The 21,803-nt window shown below is 41.2% G+C and overlaps 1 protein-coding gene across 1 annotated transcript; it reads right to left on the bottom strand.

Annotated features, from left to right (window-relative positions):
• Positions 1-1,416: 1,416 nt before the first annotated feature.
• On the bottom strand, positions 1,417-21,011 carry LOC119739574 (neuronal acetylcholine receptor subunit alpha-10-like). The gene is made up of 7 exons (XM_038214554.1): positions 20,323-21,011; positions 7,089-7,237; positions 6,365-6,409; positions 6,071-6,180; positions 4,793-4,995; positions 3,656-3,994; positions 1,417-3,176 (listed from the first exon to the last, which is right to left on the bottom strand). The coding sequence occupies exons 1-7, from the start codon at positions 20,396-20,398 to the stop codon at positions 2,542-2,544; spliced, it is 1,557 nt and encodes a 518-aa protein (XP_038070482.1). The 5' UTR covers positions 20,399-21,011; the 3' UTR covers positions 1,417-2,541.
• Positions 21,012-21,803: the final 792 nt, after the last annotated feature.

Below are 21,803 nucleotides of genomic sequence, written 5' to 3' on the forward strand. Positions count from 1 at the left end.
ATTTGTACACTATTCTGTGTACACTATTCTGTAATATAGTGTTCGTCCGATGATTTGATGGTCGGATTATTTGAACAGCGCCCCGTTGAAAGTATGTCACCCCCCACTCCCCCACCCCCCCCCCACCCCCCACCCCCCACCACCCCCACCCCTCCTATTGATTTTACGGAGGTTAAGTGTCCGGGGAAAAACGGTCTACATTCAGCATTAATTTGATGATGAACCCCCCCCCCCCCCCGCAAACATTCCTGGATCCGCCCTTGTAATGCGTAAAAAAAATTGTAAGCGGAAGAAAATGTGGTTTACCTTCAAAGAGCCGTTTTCATTTCACCCAACCCCTCCCCTTGGCTCCAAACATGGACACGCCCCTCTCCTCACCCAACAAGTGTGTAAGCTAATCCAAATAGGGAAGGAAATCCTTAGAGTTGCAATGCATGCTTTAATAGGTTACCTGATCGGCACCACCCTGGAATCTGACTGGACTGCCCAAAGGGCGACCTCAATTGGTCATAGTGGAAGTTGCCATGGTGATCATGGTGATGGCAAAGATATTCGTGATTGTTGCTTTGTGACTACAATAATCAACAAAATACACAGGCATCGGGAAAACGGTCATTTATTGATGTGTATCACTAGGTAATACCCATAACTTCATCCATCATTCAAAATCAATTACGCTCTACCAATAACAATGATGTGTTTTTGTAAAAAGGACATTCATCAGTGCACTGGGACGCCATTTTGCAGGTAAATAACGGTCATTTAATATAGTTTAATAAAAGTAAGTTAAGTCAATAAACTTGAATCGACTTCTTAACCTGCAGTATCTGATGATAACATTGTGAAGTCGTTTATCCAGGGTTCTTATGACCAAAAAAATATCGGGAACAAAATTGAAAATGTGTTGTTAAATAACAATACAAATAAATATACATGTTAAACTTGAAAACAAAAGAGCTTTAAATTGGGATAATAATATCGAACCGGCCGATTCTAATGATTAGGATATTCAATGCAAAACATTAGGCCTACAAATATATTTACAGAATCCCAACGGGAGTGTTGCAAATACATTATTTCATGTATTTCACACAAAAAAAACGCCGTTCCTTTGGAAGAAATGATATTTGCTCATTAAAGAGAAATCACAGACGATCATACTTGAAATCATTGAATATAAATATCAATCGGATTCCTTCCAAACAAAACATTGGCCAATTCCACGAAGCTAGCTGCTCAGCACATAAATATTTTGTGGAACAGGCAAACAGTTCTTTGGCGGAAACGAAATATTTAAAATAAATAAATATTATCGCTTGTGCACGTATTCAGCTGACTGCGCATGTAAGCACAAAATCCTTACATGCGCCTCGATGCGCACATGCCAAAAATTCCTCGCTAATCCGAGAAATACGCTAACGATAACCACAAAATGTTGCGCTACAGTGAGCAGGGATTATTCGTTTTACAAAAGCAGCGCAATGAAATTGGGCTTTGGTCCTAAAAGCTGAACACAAAATGAAAGTCACACACTCAGGCTGTGTGGTGATTGTGTACATTAATTGACGCATCGTTACCTGATCATTCGGTGTCCATTCCGGGCCTCTTGTCGTACCTTTCCCTGCATGTTATCCAAGATCTCTAGCCAATACAGAAACAACAATCTACTACAACTGAGAACACAAGTCCGGTTGCTTTCACCTTTCAACTAACGAGGTCCAAATCGTACAACCTCTTCGCCATTTTTCTGTTAAAAGAAAACAGATAGCGCCCTCTACTGTTTCGAACACGAGGACACTTTCAGGTTAAGCCAGAGGTCAAAGGTTCAACCGAAACTAAACAAAATGTGTCCTCGTGTTAGTTTAGCTACAGATCTCAGTCAACTGAGTTAAAGCTCTTTACGCAATCCATAGTTGCATTGAATTTCACAGATTCGGGATTGTAGGCTTCATAAAAGTCAATAACGAAGTTGACTTCATGAAGAACTAAATGATCTGGTTTTTCTTTTCTTGACGAAATTAATCGCAAAGCGGCAAATTGGCCTTAAAAAAAGGAGGCTTTGTCAGTTACATTGCAATAACTTCATTCACATCCTCCAGGGAAAATCACACAATAATTCAATCATTAAAAAAAGATATTTACACGCGCGGAAACCTGATGCATTCCGCAGTTTCGCTCATATGAGGTAGTTTATCTTGTCTACAACGACACCCTTTGTAGTCTAATCTTGATGCAATGAGGGTGTCCTTTCAAAACCATTTTCGCCTGTTGATGATCACCACTTTCTTTCGAGCGCTTGTTTACCCAATATAGGAACGCACTTGCGCACGACACGTGCGCATGAAATGCACGTGCATTATTTATGGTAATCGACCTTCCCACAATGCTTCATCGCCTGTGTGTCCTTCACAAATAATGAAAACACAAAAGCACAAAACCCAAAAGGGAGTATCAAAATTGTGCGAAAGCCTTATTTACTGGAAGACGATCGTGTGACTTGGATGAGGCAGGATCGGATTAACTCCTTAGGTGACGGCTGTTTCATGTAATGTGGCCAATAATGATGAAAAGAGTCGCCAGCATGCCGATCACATACAGCACCATGAAGATCCGATCAACCACCAGCGCTACCTGTTTCCATTCAGCGCGCATCGTTTCCTCTTTATCCTTGGCTTCGAAATTCTCCCGGATGCATTTGAACTCGTCCAGGATTTGCCGCAGCATGGCCATTTGGCGTGAACTCTCCTCCGGGTAGGAGGGAATGGAAGGCGTGGAGACCGCCCTCATGTGTTGACCTAAGGGGTGGGGTCGTCGGCGCTTCTCGCTCTCGTTCCCAGAGGACGAGCTGTTCCCGTCCAGGCTGATGGTTGTCCCGACCACGTGATCGTTCTCAAATGTCCCCTTCAGCTCCACGTTTGCGAAAAGTTTCCTCATGGGTCGCTTGTGCCGTCGCTTGCCCACACATCCGTTGTTGTTTTTGGAATCCCTGACCACTTTTTTGTCGAAGGCCGTCAGTTTTCGCATCAGGATCAGTCTGCCGAACTTGCTGAGGATGAGACTACGCAGCCATTGGGGGACGGGTTGCGGGGCTGGTCCCATGTGATGAAGGTTAAGAACCACGACAGACATGGCTAACGACAGTGACACCATGACCATAGTAGAGGCGTAGTAGATGGCTGAGAAAGAAATATAGGCCTATGTATTATTTAGCAGTATTCTCAAAAGATACTTTTATTAGTTTGGGGACGGTAGTTCAGACAAAGTTGGTTTAATTCATGTTTTTGTGTGCCATGTTTTTGGTAACCATATTCAAAAGAGCCCATTCGTATTTGCTTAATAGTCTCTTGTGTCTTGTAACGTGACTTGTAACTGACTTGTGATCGACGTAGGATGGACTTGTGACGGACTTGTGATGATAATGATTGGTTTATGACAGACTCGACTACATTATTCTGGGAATATCAATCTGCACTTGCGCACTTCACCCATTAAATAAGTTCAGTGCAAACGTTTAGGTGTAAATTTGTGAGCACGGGTTTCATAAGCAAAGTCTTTTCTCTCATCCGAGTGTTTTTTCTCACAATAACAACGCAACCCTGTCCGTATAATCTGCCTAACTTCCTGATAATGGCGTTACAATCGTAAAGAATCTTACCGACGATCGGCACGGCTCCAGACGGAGGGAGAAGCTCGGCCACCAGGAGCAGGAAGACGGTCAGCGACAGGAGCACGGTGATGCTCAAGCTGACCTTCTCACCAGACTCTGCGGGTAGGAAGAAGCTTAGTAGCGTGGTACAGGCTATCAAGACGCAGGGCATGATCAGGTAGAAGACGAAGTACGTAGGGATACGCCGCAACTCCACTGAGTAGGTCACGAAGGTAAAAGGTACCTCGGGGTCGTCCGGGTAGATTTGGTAGCCCTCCAAGCCGTTAGAGGCGGTGAAGTTCATCAGAGACCACTCCCCAGAACTCCGGAGGTAGCGATCAGCAGAACCTGGGGCAAGATGGAACAAAGTCAATCCTTGAATGTAAAGCTATGGAGACTTTATACAACAGTTGTAGTCAATTGTAAGTCTATCACAAGACAAACCCCGCGGTAAATCGCAGGTCAAATTGCAAGCATGGTCATACAAGTAGGGTTGAACAATGATGGCACGCCTTTTCTGATCATAAGAATAACTTGCGATATGGCTTGAGCTTTTTGACTTTTGATAAACTTGTGAGGACCAGACTTCATGTACAATGCTGTTTCGACCAGTAAGATGTCATAGTTTTTGTCTCCTTTTCTCTTTTACCATTGGTGTTTTTGTAGGGTCCACTTGGGTGTCTCAATTTTCTTTAGCCCACTCAATGGATATAGTCATAATTTCAAAAAAATACCGAAAAGACATGTTTTCCTCAAAATGTGGGTAGTAGCATGTCCGGCACTTCCAACCCAATCCTTTTACGTATCACATTTCTAAAATGCGCATGTATGTGGTCCATACAAGACAAGCCGCCTAAATTTCATAGGGATGGAAACATTATGACACCGGCCCAACATAAATTTTGATTGGTACATGCACCCTAAATAAATGTGTACTGTGTACCTTCTGGGTAAATTCTTTCATAAATTTGATAATATTTTTATCAAAATAACAAAATCAAATTCAAATACTAGTGAATAATTTCACCCAATCGTCGGATAAAATAGTATTGGTTAACTCTCTCATCTTTTTAAAGGAAAAAAAGAATACAGCAGGTCACTCATATGTCCCAAATGTGGTCCATTTTTAAAGTGTTTTGGACTTACCAGTTCCTTCCAGAATAATTTCATCGGCTCCGTGCTGCCACGGACCAAACTGAACCTCACAGTTCTGTCTGTCGAATGGGAAGTTGGTCACGTCCATCTGGCAGTGTGTCATGATGATAGAGGGCGACTGCCACACTACCCTGCCATCGTAATATACGCTGCAGATGGAGTTTTTGGCGTAATCGTCGTAACGGCTCCCTGCACTGCAGAACCAAACAGGACACAGAATCAATTACTCAATAATTGTTGCCTGCACGCCTGAAAGTTCCCGGTCAGAATCGAGCCTGAATCCGGGCCAAATATGACCTGACACGCTACTGGGTCAAAATGACAGGTTTTGAGTGAATTTGACCTTTTGGGAGTAAAAATAACACGTGTCAAAATGACTCTCTTCTGGGTCATATTGCCCAGAGAAGTAACCAAGAGAAGTGTCATTTTCATCTCAAAAGTGTGGGATCCGAGTCGAAGATGACCCGGGTCTTTCAAGAATGTTTTTCTTTGTATTGTGTTCTCACGTGTTATCTCATGAACTCAGTAAAGATAGACAGCGATGGTGGAGCAAGTTCGAGCGCAAATTACGGTTCATGATTAGTCATTCTCCTCTGACCAGTGCGCCAGCGCATTGACAGTCCCGCTCGAGCGATCGAGGCTGAGAACGATCTACGAAATCTCATGGTTAGTATGTTTTACTCTGTTGGTTCCGTTTCTCTTTGCTCTAGCGGCTGCCAGCTGTTCGCACAGCTTTTAATATATCAACGGTTTCCTTTGCACTTAAAACCAGCTATACAACTGTGCCCGGAATAAGATCCAGTCTAGTCGACTTATGTCGTCAGTCGAACTATGTTCACCATGGTTTCCGCTCAAACTTGCTCATGTCAGGTGACAGGTGTGTTGAGCACACGTTTGGACCAATGTGCTTTCCTTCAAAGAGCATGCATGACCTCAAATTTAATTCAAGATGGCAGGATTCCTGAAACGGTCAACGGCCAGCTACAGAGTCTCGAAACAGCTATACGCCTCTTCAAAGTTTGACATTCCACAATAATTTATAATGAGGTTAATGATGAATGTTAAGCTCATCAGTAAGTGGTTTGACGATAATGCACGCGGACATCCGGGGGTCAATGTGAGCCGCGCTTGGGACTTTTTAATCGTTGCGGATCTATAGTTCTATATTTTGAAATGCATGAAAATTATTTTAATGATTGTTTATTGATAAAATATATCATTGCGGTTGGCTTAATTTGGTTTGTTGCTTGTTGGGGGTTTTTTGCTTACTTGTTGTATAACCAGAGGTCGGGCATCCACAATTTTTCCTTTGGAATCTTAAAATTTTTGAGTCCGTTGTAGTCGTTTGGGTCCCAGACCAGATACTCGTCCTTCCATCTCTAACGGGAAAAAATCACACAAAACAAATATGTTAATATCCTCGCCACTTTTGCCAACATGCCACTTATTTTGCACGATGAGCATTTTAATGAGCAGACTGAATTGATCGTAAGTGAACATAAATTAGGCAAACAACACTCTTTTCATACAAAATATGAGAATTTATCTTTGAGTTGTCCTTACCATTGTCAGCCAGGCGTTGATTTTGAATGTTTCCAGCCGTTCGTCCTGTAGGGGAACGCAGAATGAAAAAGACAGTCACTGAGAATTCCAACGGCCTTTCAAGACTTTGCCACAAAGTTACGAATTAATCAAATGCAAAGAAGGATGACATCGATTGACAGATTACGAATCGTCGTTTTTGTACCGGCTTTGACTTCATAGAAAGCCTTAATTGTCAGAAAATAATTGAAATACTACAAATTTTGACCTCGTGTTGATTGGATGGTTCGTCGGTTGTTTTTAATTGACCAACATGGAAAAGATCAAGTCTCACAAGCCACTAACACAAAATGTCCTGAAACCGAAGCGGGAGCCGGAAATCCCTCAGTTTGTCACTGCCAGGCAAATCATTGTTTATCAGAGGGCGCCCTCATGTTTTTTTCTATCCTATTTACCACTTCTCTCGGATTGAACCCACCACCCAAACAGAGTGCTGGGAAGGGCTAATTTCCTCTGTATGTATGACGTAATTTCGTCGAGCCCTCATTGGATAGAATATGTTTAAACAATAACAAGGGTCACGATTTGCGCATGCGCCTGACAAGTGTGCACAGTTAGTGCATTGGATGTGGCAGTTAGCTACCCACAATGCTTTGCGCTTCTGTGCTTCCTTCACAAGATTTTTGTGAAGAGGATTAGCCCTTCTCATCGCCCTGTTTGTGCGGTGGGTACGAGCGAAACTTACCACGTCCAACACCTGGGCTACGAAGAACTGCATCTCGACGACTGTTGGGCGACTGTCGTTCTTGACCGGACGGACCGATATGTCGTAGGAGCTGTTATTGTAGAACAGGTCGTGTCGAAGTCGACGGTGAGGAGCGGAAGCAAATATACCTGCACAAAGAACAGTCGCAGACTTGAACGTTCATTATTCTTGTTGGTTGGACCATAGTTGGACCCCGAACTAGTGACCCAATTTCCGAAATCCTGGAAACGACTGTGGTTACACAACAACCTTCAACCTTGGTTTCAGTTACACAATGAAATCCAACTCGACATTGACCTTGATGCAGTCAATACATTTATTTGTCCATCTGTCGATACCAGGTTATTTCAATGATACAATAGCAATGTTGGTAAACAAGGGAAGTAGTGGAATTAATCAGGTATAATACCTTGCCCTACATTGTACGGAAGGCACATAACTCCGCCCACCGCAATAAAACCTCGGCGTTGGCTTTGCCTCTTGGCCTATAGCTTCAGAAAACTTCAAAAGCCTCGTCGTGTCCAACACTCTTACTTCAAGAGAATACTCTACACCTCTGCCTCATATAGGCTAATAAACCGAGACACTGATGACCACGGAGCAGAGTATTGACCCTTCATTTCTTTGGTGTCCCGTAGATGAGGAGCTAATATTAGGCCATGATCAACTCCCTGGAAATGTATCCTGAAAAAAATGACTTTCGTGATACACGAGTCCGTATTGCGGGAAATGTAGCCATCCTAAAAAAAAAATAATGCTGAATTCGAATAGGATTGTTCCCGACTGCAAAAGTGCACACATGCAGGTGTATATTTATGTGGCGGGAACCAGTCTAGAGTGTGGGGGGGATCTAGGAAGCCCTCTGTTGATGAATCATCCCGCATATCTTTATCTTAGTACGCAACGGGACAACTTTCAATGCAAAACGTCACCCTTTTGTGCAAGGAGGTGTGAACTTTTCATCATATAATTTTCATATCACGAACCTGAACAGAAATGAGGGGTTGATCATGGCCTATATCTCCTTAATCGAAGGCATGACGTATTTTCGAAAGCCTCTCATTTTTCTCAGAATGCGATCGCAGATGAATATCCGGGTATTCAATTGAGACAATTAGTACAATAAGCTCATCCCGATTACACCTGACCTATAATTGATCATATCAGCACTGTCAATACTGCATGTCGAGGCATCTGCATTGAAGCCCAAAGGCATGTGCTGCATTCCATCATAATCAAATGAAAACATGTACAACCCCGAATGTTGATTGTAAGCCCGAGGACGAACCCGCTCTGCCATCGGGCTCTGGCTGGCAGGCTTGTGGGGCGATCAGAGCCTTGACCCCCGCCGATCTGGTTCGATATTCACGGTGACCTAGCTCACACATGTCGTAGTAATATTTTTTGACAGGTGGAAAAGAATGCATTTTTTTGCATGAATAGCATATAAGTTGAGCCACTGGTCCATGCAGCTGTTCTAGGTATTATAAAAACACAGATTTCTATTAATGTTTCGCTCATGTATCATACCAATGTTAAGCAAATATTGTCTTAACCTCTGCGATGTGCATTCTCTATGCATCTTTGGCTGTTTATGTTACTATATGCAATTTAATTGTCGATATTAGATTACTATCATAGGCCAACCCGATGCATGGTTGTATCGCTTGGCCGTTGAAAGGGGAAAATAGACAAATAATAGAATGATTATTTTTAAAGCTTTGCAAAGGCAACCGGAAAAGGCAAATCACGTACACTGACAAGAGTACGTGTCACTACAATGATAAAGAGATGAAAAGGTCACCTGTTTTTGTAGCTCGGAGTGTGTCAGAGATAAACAGATCGTAGATTAGTCGTTCTTGCTATATCCAACAGCACTAACTTAGCATTTACCCGTAAACAAACTGCACAGATCTGATCCAAAGACGGTAAGACGCTGATCGAGTCTACACGCTCGATTGTATCAACTGTTTGCGCGGTTCAAAGTATAAGTGCACTCTATAATTACTTCATTTCCAGACATTTTCATCAGCGCTATACGCTTTGTGCATTATCGTTAGTGCATTCCTTCGGCCGTGCTTGATTTTGTCTTGTCGCAATACATAACAGCCAACATGTCTGATGGTTTGGCAACCGATATTTAATCTTCTTTATATCTTCTTATTCAAGAGCCTTTTTGGGACATCATTAATAAAAAAAAAAGAATAGACTCGATACGGGCGTTTCTCCAAAAAAAATTGTTTATCGTTGAGGAAAACCCAATAAATGTGATATTTAACTCACGCCTAGGGCTAATGATGAATGATAAAGCGAAAGGCTGTAGGAACTCGACCAGAGCCCTGCGATGTCTGCAGGCTGGAATTATGTCTTCTCAACGGTATGTATATTCTGCCTCAATAAAGAGCAACTAGATCGCAGATGTGAACCTCATACACTTGAAATACAATTACAGTGTTCTACCTATTTTGTGCTATGCAAATATGCCATTACAGTTTTTAATCATCCCATGAAATTTGGCACATCTTTTTAGTTTTGGTCAATTTCAGTGTCCACTTTGATCGGTATCTTTTTTTAGCTTCTTTCTAGGTGGATGCAAACAAAACAGCTCCCAATTACATTGAGGTGCTAGATGTATTTAGGGGTTTGTAACACAAAAGTAAATTGAACAACATTAGACTCCTTTTGTTTATTTGAAGAAAAAAAATCGGAAGGGGCCGGGGGGGAGGTTACAAATATGCGATACTCCTCTTTGTCCATTACACGAGCAAGATAAGTGGATTTTGAATTGGCGTCCGATTCTTGCCACGTCCGTTTGGTATCCGTTCCAGCATTTACTCCGGTGTAGACTTTTTTTACATTTTGACCGACGCGAGCACTTCGTCATATATCGCGTCACCTGTTTGGCCACAGAAATTCCTTTCTAAGGTTACAAAACTGAAGTGGACACTGTGGACTTGTTGTATTGATCGCTGCTTGGCAAGACGCATGCGCGAGCGTTCCTAGTTCCTACCTGTAGTACTAAACCTGATATATGCTCCAGAGTGTGTCGGCTTATGTGATATTCAGCTTGCATTTTGAAACAAGTCACAAGGCCTACTGAAGAGACCATTGAGCAGCTGATGTAAAGTAAGATGAAAAAAGCATAAACAAAAGAAAAAAATCATTAGAAACGGTTGGATACATCTATATGCTTTCCCCTTAAATAGAAAGACAAAACTGGGGGCGGATCCACAGATTGAGACAGGGAGTCCAAGCTTATGTGCAGTTGGAACTTCTTTGTTACTTCACCAAATGTGTTATTGTACTTTGCATATCAATGCGCCATGCATTATAGCGGGTTGGTTGTATGTCATCATTGTATGATGGTTCAGGCGCTGTCTATTGATACCCATTGGCTGTTCAAAGTGTGGTCACTGTCAACCATAGTACCACTTCCAAAACCATGAAATGTAAACAAAGCTATCGTAATAAGCCATGTTTACCTTATTACTGAATAATTGCAGTTAAAAAGGTGTATATTCCTAAAAGCCTTCAATGTTCAAACCGTTTGGTTGAAATTTATTTTAAACAAAAACCTGGGTTTAGATCAGCATTTCCCTCACTCCCATCGCTGAATCCCCCCCCCCCCCCACACCCCAACTGAAGCTACCCAAATTTATATTATTCATGGTTCAACTAATTTCATACAGAATGTATACTAGAGGTCGATAAATTGAGGGACATTTTAAAGAGTTTTTTTTTTAAGTTTCTATCATTTGCTTAAACATCGTTCGTTGCTTATTTGAAAGCAAATCGATTGAAGTAAAGAGTCTAAGCTTTAAAATAATCCATTCAGAATTAGACAGTAAACAGTTTTATATATTATGTGCTTTCTGGGGGAAAAAATGCTCGGAGCGCTTGGTGGCAGCAAAGAGCTTTTACTGAGCATGCGTACGAACGTCTTCAGACGTAATAAACCGAATCAGCCAGTTTTTTTCGTCAATTTTTCCAATTATCTTAACAAATGTAAAGCATATTCATAGAAATAAAATATATCGTGTTGAACTGGGGTGCAATGAAAAACGAATTTAAAGGAATATATGGGTTGCAACAAGGAATTATTAAAGGGTAAAATCGCGGAGGTATATATTGCGCGTTATCAATCGTCATCGCGATGCTATCGCTGTTGTATTGCCGCAGGACGAGGCATTCAGCTGATGTATTGCCAGCGGGGGTGTACATTCACCGATATTAAATTCGCATTGCTTTTCGGAGCATACCATAAAGATCCGGTATTGGTACCCCCGGGGTTGCAACAGCTTGGAGTTTTAATAAAGCTGGGAGTCCTGATATCGGGTGGATCATGCAGGACTCGCTCGAAATTAATTTGTTGATAGTCCCGTGTGTTGTCAAGACACTTTGTCGATCATTTGCAATGTTACCATTGCTGAGAATTGTGTATGGTGACAATTGTACGGATTTCATCTCAAACGCACATGTCCAACCACCACTAGGCTCTTCATAAAAAAAAAATTAGTATCACAAAAAGTGTCATAACACGGCCACCGTCGCTATAATGCATTTTTTTTTTAGAACACAGATAGCCAAAAGTGTCTATATACATACATCAACTAGTTTCGTATCTATAATTTTCATGAATGAACTCAGGTCAAGCATATCCGCCAAAAAAAAATAGAAATACAGAACTAGAGCTAAAGACAAATTCAGAAAATATTTTACAATGTAGGTAAGCCTTTGAAATTCGTCATACCACAATGACAACAACATATAATCTATAATTGTGTCTCTTCAAGGCCACCTTATTGCTGACGGCACAGCTGTGGTCAAGCAGTAGACTGCGCGGCGATTGGGCTAGCATTGGTTTAACACTGGTCCGGTCATCTTACATAGACCTACCATTGTTTTGTGCCTGCCTTTGCGCTCAGTTTGGTGCGTGACATGGCAAAAAAAATGCGTACACCTAGTGCGAAGACATTCACAAGCACGTATAATTGCCCCCCAATGGCTCGGTTGTGTGTATCTTTTTTTTATCAAATTATTTACATTTTCATATTGTTTCTTTTGGTATAACTTTGTCATAATGCTGCTTGGCTGAACCATTTTGACATCTTTTATTTCAGAGCCGTGACATAGAATAGTCTCACCTTTAGTTGGCACTGGTCACGTTCAGGCGAGTCATGACATTGATTCTTGTCATCAGCATTGTTTCCAATTCCAGGGAGGCATTCAACATTTCTCTTTTCCCAACACTGTTCGAGGTCATGGTGAATGGAATAATTATAATTCCTTTCCCATTGATTTTGTGATAACCCTTTTGATTTTGATATCAGACAATGCATGGCCAGGTCACTGAGTACACGTATATTAGAGGGAAAACTACGGCTGACTAGTTTTTGCATTGTTATGATAAGCTAATATTGGCCAAGATGATGCATATCATATTCAACTGTATGGAAAGACTATAATCCGGCTACCGAAGTTCGAATCCATTATCGGGTTCGTTAATCCATTATCTGTCTGGTTAAGCAGGCAAAATGTTATTGTGCTCCTGTTATTGTGCTCCTTTTGCTTATCCGGTTTGTTAGTGTGACGTCATCTTAATTCAACCATGCGTACTTCACACGGTGTAGCATGGAACCGGAAGTTAACGCAACTCGAGCGTTTATCCAATGGGCGCTAGTAATTAGTGGTGCGCGCGTGTATGACGTTTATACTAACGCACCGGATTGGTGCAAATCACACAATACACATTTCATGTGGATGTAAAGTATAATTTCAGTATTGCTACGATAATGCATTGTGAATTTTACGAACATCGATTGGAAAACGCGCACAAAATCTCATAAAGAACATGCCTAAAAACCAGTTATTTTTATTAGTACCCACTCATGCGTGACATGAAAAACAAGCAGTTGAGTGTGAACAGTGCACGTGCCTGTAGATTCACTCAGATTGTCGACTGTTTCTTAATAGTGCCAATGATTTATGAGGCGTCCCGAAGCACCAACAAATTATTCCGTGTCATCAAATCTTCTAAAAACTACGTCAACGAGGATTGTGTTTGTTGGTTTGTTTTTTGGTCCTTCGAGGTTGAGATAGATCGGGGCGAGTTAGGGCCAAACGAGTTCTAGTGCGGCGGACATAATGCACGTAAATGTGGTAATTGAGTTGGACCACGCTTCACTTTTTACCTCGTAGACGCCACGGACAGAATCGGCCGATTAGGCCTATGCTGCGCTGGTTGCGACATCATGGTTAGAAAAGACTGGAAGTGAGGAATCGGAGGAGGGGGGAGGGGACAATGACCCACCCGTTAGACTATCCCTAAAAGAGTTACAGGGGTGAAATAAAAAGGGTTGAGCAGGGGAAACTATGCCCCGTGTGCACTGTCACAATTACGAACGAAAAGAATCTGGAGCAGTGAAAGTATGACCGAATCACTACCCCTCCTGAAAATGAGCACCCCAATTAAATTCCCCACTGAAAATTTCATCCAAATTTTGCAAATGAGACAAAAATACAAATTGATAATGAGGCTTGCTATATATTTATTTATTTCATTTCGTTCAGACGATTTATTCGTTCATTCATTCACACATGGTTGTAATCTTTTTCACCGTCAAATATTTCACCGCAAACATGAAAATAATTCAATGTATACAAATCGTCCCATATCAGAAAACGAAACAACACAAGTTGTGCTTTTACAAGACATTATCGGGGAAAAGCTTAACATTTTAATTTAGACACTTTAAATATTTGATTGCAAAAAAGTACCATAAACCAAAATACATGCTTTACAATACATACCTGCTTTGCGATAGGGTATGGTCTTCTGGCATAGGAGGGAAGTACTTTTAACAATTTTAATAAACACATCTTTAAGTTAAATACGAATGGGAGAAATTACGCATCTGCGAATTGGGCTTCATCCAATTAGATCAGATAACTAATTGCAAATAATTTGGTTCCTATTAATTAAATGCTTGCTTACCGCACTAATGTTAGAAATTGTTGGACTTAAATTTGCATATTCATGAGGCCCTATTCTGGGTAACGTTAATAAATCATTTCCTTTGTCTTCAATCCAGTTAGAGTCAGGGGAAACGATTGAATGTGCGTTCGGGCTTTGAAGTAGATCACGACACCGATCTTAAATTAAGCTACAGCTTACGATCTCATCAAGTCAAATTACATCCGTTCATTGGAGAATTGAAAATTAAGGCACGTGCTAGTAGGAAGTCATTGCAATGCTAATGAGGCATTATTGGGACACCGTACTTCCTAATCAGATCGCATGTTAACATGATAGGTAAGAGATATGACCGATTAGATGACATTCGCAGGTTTAATACGTACGTAATAGGAAAGTTATATTCTTCGACAGACTGCTCGAGCCGTGATTAAATCGTTTTCGGCCGCTATACATGTAGACCTACGTTTAATTTTCCTTGACGCTACCGAGATTGCTCACTTTCATCTTCACAACTAAAGAACGCAAGTTAAATAAAATCCAATAAAAGCAAGGCAAAACTCACTAATATCTGACAAGGCAATACCAGTGGCGTCACCAGACTTTTCAGTCAGGGGGGGGGGGGGCACAGGGGGGCACCAGCATTTGATGGGGGGGGGCACTTAGGTGGATACGGATCGCCGTCCTGGGGGAGGGGTCTAAGAGGAGGGGGTGCCCCCCTCCCCTTTGGAAAATTTTCGCATACGGAGGATGGGCTAGATGCAAAATGGTGCCACATTTGATGCTCATTTGAAGAAAATACGAATTACTGTGCTTCTTTGTCCTTATGGAAAACCAACTCAGATGATGGGAGTTGAATATAACAAAATATATATATATTTTTTTACCAACCCAAATCTCAGATGGGGGGGGGGCACTCGGGGGGCACTAGGTTTTCCAGGGGGGGCACGTGCCCCCCCCCCCTTGCCCCCCCTTGGCGACGCCACTGGGCAATACACTTGTATCGTAATTACGTAACCAGACCAAACCAGACTAAACCAATCAAAACCAAACCAAACCAAACTAAACCAAACCAACCCAAAACCAAACAAAACAAAATCAAAACCAAACCAAACCAAACCAATCCACAGCACCAAAACTAAACCCAAACAAACCTTCAATTTACCTTAATAGACGTAACAAACCATGACAATGAACTCCGATTACCAGAGATAATCATCAACTACGTGCATTGTTTCATCGATTACCCCCGTCAAAGATTCAATTACAACTTTCTGCTGCATTACATCTTGTGAATTATGATGATCAAGGTGAAGGCGTCCATGATGAAATGACAAGAATGCCTCTGAATGTTTGTACTTTGCACTGCTTCATTTGCAGCGCAGAGGGAGGAAGATCGAAGGAGGTAATCAATAAGTCTCGAGGTCAAACTACAAAGATAAAGATTTGGAGATGTTTTCTGAATTGCAAATGCATCTTCAAAGATCCCTGTGTGGTGATCTTCCTCGGGGTGACTGACATTGCGTTTAAATAATCGTCTAACTCTAAACAATATGAGGCAAATTTCATACAAAATAATGCAAAGCAGAATGGTAGTTCCTGTACGTAATTTTGACTTTATTTCAACATAATTTGTTAATTTTTAGCACAGTTAGGTCTAGATCGCTTTCATTTCTTTTTTCCTTCTCACACAAACTAGTATTTCATGTAACTATGTCTTTCAATTTATCAGTAGATCTAATAAAGAACCACCCGCTAGTCTCCGGTTGCAGCCGTCGAGTTTTTTCTCGCCACGCGCTCCAAAATTAGAACATGCACGTGCTTAGCGGGCTTCCCTGGGTTCAACACCTGGTATTGCGACTCACCGTCACCCATTAGGTCGAAAATTGCGAGCGACAGAGCGGCATACCTATTGAATAGCTGTACACTCCTGGACGCCCTGTAAAACAGCAGGATCGGATTGGGGCTTTATTTGTGAACAGCGTACTAGGAAGAGGTATGCGGTAATTAGGTGAACACGAATTATTTTACTATCATACCAGAGTTATTTTTTAAAGGTAATACACAATATTTTCTTTTGCTGTAATATTCAGAAATTAATGGATGTGGGGTTAGTATTTCATAGCAAAATATTGTTACAATGAACTGTTTACAGTTTAATATCCATAGATACTGGGAAAAAAACAAGAACAAAATGCTGTTCTTGTAGTCTGGTACCCTGACCCTACTTCAAACGAAACGGAGCAATGTATATACGTCGGAAAATTGTAAGGCCAGGGAACCAGACTATAGCTGGCTTGCACCATTTCACAGATGTGTCAATTGCTAACAAAATGTAGACTAACTAAATTTGGTAAAATAGGGGCAGTTTTGAAAAAAAGGGTCAGGTTTTTTCCAAGGATGGCCAGCAATGATACAAAAATAAAAAACACTTTTCCTGAAAACGATAGCACACCTGAGAGTAACAGTGATTGTTTTTATTCCTCTAAATGGGATGATGGTCCATTGCTGGTTACTCTCCAGCTAATGCCGGTACCCATGAATTGGGGTGAAGCAGCTTGCCAAAGGACACGGCCAGCAGTTGGATTACAACCCTTGACCCTCTGATCATGAGTCACAAACCGTAACTACTAGGCCACAATCCCCACAGTTTAGTAGATGCTTATGCAACGACTTGAAATCAGGACTATTTATGGAATTAAGATTTGTTTAAACTTTTCGAAGTTTTACATCGTGTGCAAAGAGTTCACAATTTAGTTCGTTACATTATTTCTCTTGACTTTCAAAGTCCAACTTGGCTTAAGAGATGGTAATCGTCTTGATTTTTGTCAATCGCCAACTAGTGCATAGATGGGACCACTTTAAAATTGGGAGTTGTTAAATCCATACAACGTAAGTATCCTTCAACGTAAGTATTAATTAGCCTATAATTGATATGTAAATATGAGAAACATCCGCACGAGGAAGAAGTCACAACTTCTTTTGAAATTTAGAAATATAATTCTTTCAAAAATTATGTAATTTCCGGAAAATAGCAAAATACTCAAATTTGTATTGCTGGGAAAAAAACAGTTGCACCGTCTTAAAAAACGCGGGGATAAACAGCTCTAAATTTAAGGGGGAAAAGGTAAATTAATGCGAGTGATCCTGCTAATGCGTCTTTGCCGTCAATAAGCACATCTGCCTAACATATCTCACTCAATCGCCAGCTTCCCAAGAAGTTAAGACAAGAAAGACCGGCAAGAGAGATAATAGCGGCGGCCTTGTCTCAACGTCACCTCACCAGGAGAGACGGGGGAGTTGAGGTCCCCTGCGGACTAGAATCACATCCCTCCGTGAGTAAAAGCACCGCTCTACACCACACAGCCTTAATGCGCGCATTTGAAATGACGCCACGTAAACCCCAAGGTTCATTTGACTTTGAGAAATCTGATTGAAAAACAAGAAATGAGCACATGAACACAGAGAGTGATTTTAATCAGTGATAGCTGTTGTAATTGCCCAAGGCGCGTTTGTGCTCAGCGTCGACGTGGCTCTGCCTGACATGTGCTCGGTTTTTTTATTACGAGGACAATGAATAATGGATAGGGACAATTTCAATTTCAATTTTTGTGGAATTAGTGAGGCTTGCCCAAGGTGTGAGGGTGGAATTTTTTTGGTCTTGACGTGAGGATGCATTTCATGAATTGAGTATCCTAGGAAAAGCAATGGCCTGGTCATTTAGACCGCAATTTATTGCATTTCTGGATGGTATTGGTTAACACATCAGAGTGATCTAATCAATTATCAAAAATTAATTATAAGACAATCGATAGATATTTATCAACTAAATACGTAAACATGTTAATCTCTTCAAACGACTTGGCCTGATTCCTGAATATAATAAAATTACCAAAAACAAATTCTTAGATGACTATTTTTGTTGCCACACTCCATTTGGTTACGTCACATTATGCATTCGGCGCGCAGGCTTGTGTGACGTCACGAAATTATAGGTTTCTTTCTGCCATCTTGTCCTATTCGTTGTCCAATAATGGTTGCACTTTTTCCCATTTTTTTCATATCGCAGTTTAATATGTCAACTGATACTGTATTCCTTTTCCCTAAAGGGCATGTTTGCATTGACTGAAGACGTCTCTCCCTTTTCAAACACCCGTAACGTCACTGGGATGAAAACAAATTGCTGTACTCGCACAGACAGGGGATGAACCGAAGCCGGAAGTCCAGTCTTTTTTCAAAAGGCCGCATAGTTATGCCGAGTCTTCACCGATTTTTAAGAAAGGCAATTTTAAAACAAACTGGAAGTTATTATTTCAGCTTGCACCCGATGTGAAGATTTGTTTTTATAAATTTGTTTAAAAATGCATTAACTCTCGAAGAGTTGTTAACATCATATACCTTGAAATACACAATCCCATATTGGCAAATTGGAAAAAAAAGCCCTACGTCAAAAATCAATCAAGCTCAGTTCTTGAACGCAATTAGCGAAGATAGGGTTGGTAAATCGGTCAAACATAGCACAGCCAAAAGGCATACTATAAAGATAATCAAATTTGTGTTTAGTCAGATTTTTCCTATGGGCGTCAACTGTCAATCGAAATGGTAGTTGCAATAGTTGCACAACTCTAAAATAACAAACAGGGCGAGACTTAAAAGCGTTTTATTTAACCAAGCACAGATAAGATTATACCACAAGGTGAGATAAGAAAAAGTAATTATAATAAAGCAGCAAATACTCATATTAAAATGGAAATCGGTGGAGGGAAAATCGTTTTATCGCGGACGATGACCTGATAAGAGAAAATCTTTTAATGTATACACATATTCACTTTGCATCACACTGACAATATAACATTCTCCAAAATCAGTTCAAGTTAGCGCCTCGGGACATGAGAGCCTTTGATTTAAGTAAAAGGCCTGTGATGAGTACATGCACTTGTCAGCTGTTGTCAACAAAAGATCCCACAATACGAAACGTCTCATCGGCAACGCCAAAATAATTAATTAACCGACCTGCAGAGCCGAGGTATTAAACTCAAACTTGTGCGAATATGACCCAGGCCATTCTGTATACATAAGTGATGCTCTGCTTACCGGAAAATGACGTGCTTACATTAACCATTCTGTGCTTATACAGAGCCGAGCACACACATACTACGCTACTTGGTGAGCCGAGAATCCTCAGTTGCCGGATACATGCAAAAGTCAAAATGCCCTGAAATATGCTTGATATTTGCTCGGAATTTCCTGCCATAAGCGGCGATTGTTCTGCTGACGGTAAGCAGAGCCATGGAATTCCCACCTGATCTTAACATCAGAAGAACAGTACACTCACACGTGCATGACATCCTGTTGATTCTAGTCTCCATGCACTTTAAGGTGCTACTCGCCTCTACATTCTACCTGCTGTCTATTTTTAGACAAATCCGAGGATAGAGCTCTCTCGCAAACCTAATAAGCGAAATCCGAGTGCGTTTTTGAATAGGAATCCGCGCAATCTTGCCATGCTTGGGTTGGCGGAGAAAGCAGGGCAAGGCGCGTCATTCCGTGCGCGTTTTAGGCGGAAAGAACGATTGCCAAATGGAGCTTATCTAAGCCGAATCACGTCGGAGAGAAAGACGAAGGGGTCGTTAACTTGGCTGAGATTTATCAGCATAAAACGAAAATAGTGCTTTTGGTTACTGTTGCTGCCGTAACTATTGATAACGTAGAGATACCTAGCGTTTGTATTTTGATTACAGTTTCCTCACACAATGTTCAATTTTCTTGGCAATCGTATGAGTAAAGCAATAAAATAATCCCCATGTGAGATAGTACCTTGAACTCAAAATGCAATTACATTGGAGGACACTGTTCAAAATGCAGGTATGTTAAATCTAAAGCGATAAAATCGTCTATTTGTAGGATTTGATTGACAATAATTTCACCGCCCACATTGCAACGCGAAGCACGCAACTAAATTCTTTTACAATAATCCATTAATCAATATTTCACTTTTAGTTTCACAGTGAGTTTTACATTTGTAATGAGTTTGGTTGGCTATTTCAAGGCAATACGATAAAACTGTTAACAAGATGATATTTACTGAAAGCTAACTTACAGCAATCAAACTTCACACAGACTTTCAACACAATCGTGCTCACACGTTACGCGTTGTGTTTGACATTCGATGAAATGTCGTGTGACTCGTGTCCAACAATAAAATAATTAATATTTCAAATAATCAAATGTTTCTTTTACCTTTTGTGTTCAGCAGAAGTACGACAACCCACGCCAGAGACAAGATGGAAGACGGAAAAAAACTCCTGACGAACATTTTCCTCGATATTTTTCTTAAGAGTCACTCCTCCGAAGCATCATCAAAACCGTCCGAAGATGTACAAACTCCTGTGGCATTTGCTGCTATCTCCTTAGACAAAACCTGTGCATCATAAAGAAAGCTTTCCAAGTCATGCTTCCTTCCTGTGTTTCGTGGCATCTGCAGTCATGTTTACTTTACTGTCCTTTCCAAATCCCTCAGATGCTTGATAATCTTGTCAGCAATCCAAACCACCACTTTTCCACACTCAGTTTTAAGGCATAAGTGTATTAGCCAATGTTTTTTCATCACCCTGCAGCTTGTTCCGCAAGCTCTTGAAAGCAAGGTTGCCAGAAAGCTTCTCCACCTTTACCGTGCCATTTTCTTACCACCGCTACCAGACAAAATTCCGTATTGAAGTAGTCGCACCGCAATTCACATTTACTGCAACGAACGACGCATATAAACCATTTATGACATTTCCTGAAAGGAAGGCTTTTTACACACGCCCAGCGTGTAGGCAATGCTTGGTACGCGCGCTTGTAAAAGTGCTTTATGGCATGTAGCCGACATCTGATAGGTTTTTACATCGTCAGTAGACAGCACGTGAACTATTACCGCAGCAGCTGGTAGCAAGGACCCTATACGCATGTGCGGGCACGGCGATGCTCTCAGCATGGAAAAAAGCCCGCCCTCTTTAACAATACCGATCACAAGTCCATATTCCGCAATTCAGGATAAATATTCACAACTCTCCGAGATGTTTGAAACACATATCAAATTAAGGCTTATTTCATCTTTCATTTTCTGTTCAGTGTTTTGGGATTATCCAATGACAAATCGGATACTGACCGTGACAAATACCGCAAAACATGCACGTTTCGCATAGTGCAAGGTATGTAATGCAATGCTGGACGTCCAAAATGGCGGATCTTGCACCGTTCACTTGATAATGTCGCGTGGATGCAACACCTCAATAGAAGTGCCCACCAATTGGTTACAATCTGGAGGTCAAGACGCAGTTTTGTTTTGAATTATTAATTGCCGAATCTGCTCGTATATCTTAGACTAGGTTTCAACCTGAAACGCGGCAAAATGTTCAGGTGTGAATGGAACACGCGGCGCTTTGATCACGCCAGTATATACCTTCAATGTAGCATACCAACAAAAATGGTATCCGATCTGGCGACGCACAGATCACAGCTGCTGGACCTTAAGACACGGAATAAATTAAACACTAGGACAACAGATTGGCATTTAGGGCCTACATTCAACTACAACAAAAATCAATTTGTCTTTAAAATCCTCCCCGTTTTGCAGGTGACGGATTCTACATTTAACTATTGATGCCAAATTGTACGATAAAAAGGTCCAAATGCCAGGCGGGAAACCAAGAGTAAAGTTAAATAAATAAAACATATTC

Source organism: Patiria miniata, unplaced genomic scaffold (genome assembly GCF_015706575.1).
Source record: "Patiria miniata isolate m_02_andy unplaced genomic scaffold, ASM1570657v1 HiC_scaffold_4, whole genome shotgun sequence".
NCBI classification, from domain to species: domain Eukaryota; kingdom Metazoa; phylum Echinodermata; class Asteroidea; order Valvatida; family Asterinidae; genus Patiria; species Patiria miniata.